Source organism: Myotis davidii, unplaced genomic scaffold (assembly GCF_000327345.1).
Source record: "Myotis davidii unplaced genomic scaffold, ASM32734v1 scaffold6, whole genome shotgun sequence".
NCBI lineage: Eukaryota > Metazoa > Chordata > Mammalia > Chiroptera > Vespertilionidae > Myotis > Myotis davidii.
Window position 1 is genome coordinate 5,350,737 of NW_006383011.1, and position 5,318 is coordinate 5,356,054.

At 39.5% G+C, this 5,318-nt stretch overlaps 1 protein-coding gene across 1 annotated transcript in view; it reads left to right on the forward strand.

Annotated features, from left to right (window-relative positions):
- Positions 1-5,318, forward strand: part of USP34 (ubiquitin specific peptidase 34) — a 213,680-nt gene that overhangs the window by 136,496 nt on the left and 71,866 nt on the right. The window contains 3 exon segments of the mRNA XM_015557870.1: positions 3,048-3,231; positions 3,692-3,852; positions 4,470-4,535. Of these exon segments, the coding sequence (XP_015413356.1) occupies positions 3,048-3,231; positions 3,692-3,852; positions 4,470-4,535 (411 nt within the window).

Consider the following 5,318-nt stretch of genomic DNA (forward strand, 5'->3'; position numbering starts at 1 on the left):
ATAATTGAAAAGGTAAAATCAAGTGAAGAAAAAAGAAAAAAAATTAGTTTCTTAAGTAAAAGATGAAAAAATAAAAATGTGCAGTATTGAAGGTCATTCACTTCCTCTACTCTTCTGTTTGGCACACCTGTTTTCTGTAGTTAGTCAGGACAGTATTGAAATTCCCTGTGTTCCACTGATCCTCTATGTTGTAAGCCACAGTCCTTATTTTCAAGCAGGTAGTATTTGTTTCTTAGACTCCTTTATTTGTGTTTACACAAGGGTCAATATGTGATTCAGCCCCTGGGTGGCAGTGTTTCTGGATTGACCTCTGTGGCTATAAGTCCTCTGTAGCTAGTATTTAGACTTTGTTTTCCCTGTCACACTTAATACTGGTTTGGGAAAGTCGGCTGCCCCAGAGCTGGTTCTTTGATCGTTACTCCCCGCTCTGATTCCCAGGTTCGACAAAAACAACTTTCCCCTGCAGTTTCTGTGAGTGACCCCAATTGGGCGATCCTAAGTATTGGGTTTAATAATCAAACACAAAGATTTAAGGGGGAGAGAGAAAAGGAAAAAAACAAGAGCCTGAGAAGGTGCGTGAACTGGCAACCCCGCACCGTCCAGCTCTGTGTGCAGTCTCTTCCGCACGTCCTCTCTCCCCTGGCACTAAGCAGCCAACACACTGGCAAAATCCGAGGCTGCCTTTTTGCACCCAGTCCAGCTATAGGCTGATTTTTAGAGTTCCCTTCTGCCAGCAGCCCTGTAGGACCCCTTCCACACTCACGGATCATGCTGGCCCCAACGGCTGCAGAGTTTGTGGGGCGCAGACTTCCCCCGAGCGCGTTCGTCTCTCCAACCTGAATTGCAAACCGCACCTTTATCTAGGCCAAATCTGACCTTTCCGTGAGGAGGAGCAGGGCTTGTCTGAGTCCACGTAGTTGCACTGCTTGAGATGATCCCTGGATGCCATGGTTGCAGAGTTTCTGCATGTATACGCTTCCAATGTCAGCCACTCAAGATGGCCCGGTCTCTGTGGCTGAGCCGGCCGCTCCAGGAGAGATTTCAGCAGCAGTGGAGGCTGCCCGGTTAGGGGAACCTGATCCGGTAGTCTCCAACAGCCCCCTTTCTCCTGGAGTCCTCTGCGTTTCCCGGCTGCAAACTGTCTCCCAACTGAATCTCCTCTGCCAATTTGGGCTAGATGTTACTGGTTTCAGCTGCTCACCCTATCTCTAAATATATTTTTTCAATACTTTGGAGCTACAGATATTTAGCTTATTCAATTTCTGCATCTGAACTGATTGGCAAAGATAATTCATTGTTAAATGGTTACTAGCCAATTCCGTTTCTTTTTTTAGAGTGAGCCTTGTTTTATTTTCTAGTTCAAGTAAATATGTTACTTTGTGTCCAAGATAGTCATCTCACCTCTGAATTCTAAGATAGACAAGTATAATCTTTCAGCTATATGAAGTAAGACCATATTTACTTTCAATATTTCTTAGCCAAAGTTAGGAACTATGTATTTTACTTTCTTTGATAATAGTGGGGTAGAAGAGCTTTGAAGTCATTAATGGGAAAATATTTCACATTGTCCTGTATTGGATACTCATGTCAGAGGTTCCCATGACTATCCCCAGCTTCATTGATTCATTAAAAGGAATCAGAGGGCTCAGCATTTAGTTGTACTCATAGCTGAGCTTTATTACAGCAAAATGAAAGCAGCAAAGGAAAGTGTGGGGCCACCTCTGGTGGAAAACAGGTACATGCGTTTAAGAGTCCTTCCCCAATGGAGATTCACAGATTGTGCTTAATTCACCCAGCAGTGAATGTCACAATACATGTGCAGGGTAAGGGAAACTCTCTTGCGTTTAGGAGTCCAGGGTTTTTATTGGGGTGGATGGTGTAGGTACATACTATCTGAATAATTGACCACAGTCACTGAAATTCCATACTCCCGATGGAAAGCAGTTACTCAGCATAAACCAAAACAAACAGGCACAATAAGCTACTTTTATCACTTCAGAAATTTTTATATCACAGGAGGATACTGTTTACCGTTCAGGTTTCCAGATGATAGCCAAGGGCCAACCTTACAATCCAGACTTTCTAAGTATAGCAGAATTTCAGTCTTAACAACATTACCTCTTTTCTATGCAGTGTCCCAGGTTTTATGCCCCAGAACAATCTATGATAGCAGTATATGAGATGGGTGAGGGACATAATTGGTCATTTGCTACTTTACCAAAGAAAATTAAGAAAGAACAAGTAGGAAAGGTAACTCTTTCTCAAGGTTATCAAATTTAGGAAAAAGTACATCTGAAGTGTACTTTACCTGGTAAAACCTTGCACATTAGTTTGAACTTCACTGGTATAGAAGTTTAGAGTTTGGTATATTAAATCCTGACTCTGACACCTGTCAACTCCATGCAAGATGTGTTTTTATTCATTTGAGAGAGACATCGATGTGAGAAAAAAACATTGATTGGTTGCCTCTTATACATACCCCTAGGTTGCAGGGGATCCAACCTGCAAGTTAATGTGCCCTGACTGGGAATTGAACCCACAATCTTTTGGCAAATGTGACAATGCTTTGACTGAGTCACCCGACCAGAACAGACATGGTTTTTAATGTTTTTTGTTTGGGAGCCTCTGGCACTTAAAAGTTCTCATTATGCATAAGTTGCTGCTTTGATGGCTACTACTGTTATTATTAGAGCAAAGTAAGGAGAAACTTAAGTGCAGAAGCAGTCAAGGTAGGTAGTAATGAGTTCTTAACAAAAACTTTTGGTCACTTAATGGACTGTAAAATAATCGCATTGTGGTAAGAATGAGCTATATTAGGTGTCAAGAGGGAGGTAAGAATGAAGGTGATTCTCACCCTTCTGTTTTCTCTAAGAAAAGTGAACATTGGGAATACTTTCCAGTGATTGTATATGATGCTGCTTGAAATTTTCAGTCTTTTAGAAAATTGTAGATTGTCATAGGATTTAGTTTAAGTAAGTTACTCATTATATTTGGAATATAATTAATATTTAAGTTTAGATAATATGCTTGGTTTTTCTGTTTTTCAGGAATTTTTAAGAGATATCTTCAATCTCCTGTTTTTGTTGCCTAGTCTAAAAGATAGACAACAGCCAAAGTGCAAATCACATTCTTCAAGAGCTGCTGCTTATGATTTGTTAGTAGAGATGGTAAAGGGGTCTGTTGAGAACTACAGGCTAATACACAACTGGGTTATGGCACAACACATGCAGTGTAAGCATTCTTCTTTTTCTTTAATCTTTTTAAAATTTGTATGCAGAAATCAGATTTTTGAAGGTCATATTTCAAAGAAAAATCACTGTTCACACACATAAATGATTATAAATGATTAATAATCAATTATAAATGATTGTTGTTTAGATGTTATTGAAGTTAAAAAATTTTAATTGTTTTTTAAAAAAACAGGTGTGAAGGCCGTTTTATAGATAGCTGAAGTACTTAAACATTTTTTTGTTAAATAATTTAGTATTAAATGAAATGAAGTTGTGACAGTCCTTTGAATTGTTAGGGAATGAATTAGTTTTACTATGTGTTCTTACTACTGATTTAAAAATTACCATATATAATATTTTATGCATATTAAATACATAATGGAGGGTAATGGTTGTTAATGAAAACAATATGTTTAATAGTTTGTTTGGGGGATATTTTTTCTTCCCTCTCTGTTCAGCAGCCCACGCCCCTTATAAATGGGATTACTGGCCTCATGAGGACGTCCGTGCCGAATGTAGGTTTGTGGGCCTGACTAACCTTGGAGCTACTTGTTACTTGGCTTCAACTATTCAGCAGCTTTATATGATACCCGAAGCCAGACAGGCTGTCTTCACTGCTAAGGTACAATTTTCTCACTTTAAAAATTAAAACTATAAAACAAAATTTTAAAATTCTGTGGCTAAATCTTGATTTTTTTGAATTTACTGAAATATTGTTTGAGAAGCAATTTATGAATTTTTAAAAAAATGACAAAATTTGATTTTATAACTAGCTAACTCCATGTGTGGGCTTTGTTTTTTTAATATATTTTTATTGATTTCAGAGAGGAAGTGGGGGAGAGAGAGAGATAGAAACATCAACAATAAGAAAGAATCATTGATTAGCTGCCTCCTGCACACCCCCTACTGGGGATCGAGCCTGCAACCCCCCATGTGCCCTTACCAGGAATTGAACCGTGGTTCATAAGTCGAAGTTCATCCACTGAGCGCACAGGCCAGATAAAGAAAGTGACTTTTTAAAGATGTCTTTATTCAGTTTTCTTACATAATAGTGATGGCTGTATTTATATAATGAACAAAATACTTCCATTTTTAATGCTAAAATTGCTGGACTGTGCCTTTGTTTTTTCTACACATATCTAAAAGAAATTGAATGGTGTAAAGCATATTGTAATACTTTCTTTGCTAGAATGTCTAATGTCAGTATCTTTTAATTGAATGTTTTCTTTTGAATTTCAGTATTCAGAAGATATGAAGCATAAGACCACTCTTCTGGAGCTTCAAAAAATGTTTACATATTTAATGGTATGTTTGAAAATCGTGTATGGGATGAGGTTGGGAAGAGATTAACCAAAGAACTTATATACATGTATGCATTGCCCATGAACACAGACAATAGGGTAGTGAAAGGGGAGTAGGGGTGTAAAGGGGGGGAAAATGGGAGGGGGACATCTGTAGCACTCCTAACAATAAAAATCCTATATAATAAAAGCCTAATATGCTAAGTGTCCAACCATTCATTTGACCATTCAGTCGGTTGCTATGTCACACACTGACTACCAGGGGGCCAGACACTCCAATCCATAGGTTAGCTTGCTGTTTGGTGTTTGGCCTATCGGGACTGGGCCAGATGGGCCAGACACGCCCTGGAGCCCTCCTTGGGTGGCCAACCTCCCACAGTCCCTCCCTGGCTCCGATTGTGCACCATTGGGGTCCCTCGGCCTGGCTTATGCCCTTTCGCAATCCAGAACCCCTCGGGATGTCAGAGAGCTGCTTTCAGCCCATTGCCCACAGGCCAAGCCAGGGGGCCCCATCTGTGCACGAATCTGTGCCCCAGGCCTCTAGTATTTTTTTTAAAAAACGTGATTAGATACACCCTCTGACCAAAGCTGAAAACATTAGAGCTCATTTGTTTTGACGTCCTGACTATATACCGTTACTTTTCAAATCAAATTTGTTACTTACTGGTACTTTCAATAGCTATATCTCAGTTATTTACATACTGTTATTCTCTTTTGAAGAATCCCTTTTTCTGTCACAGTCCCTCTGTCCCCCCTTAGGCTTAGATTTTCTGATTTCCTCCCCCCC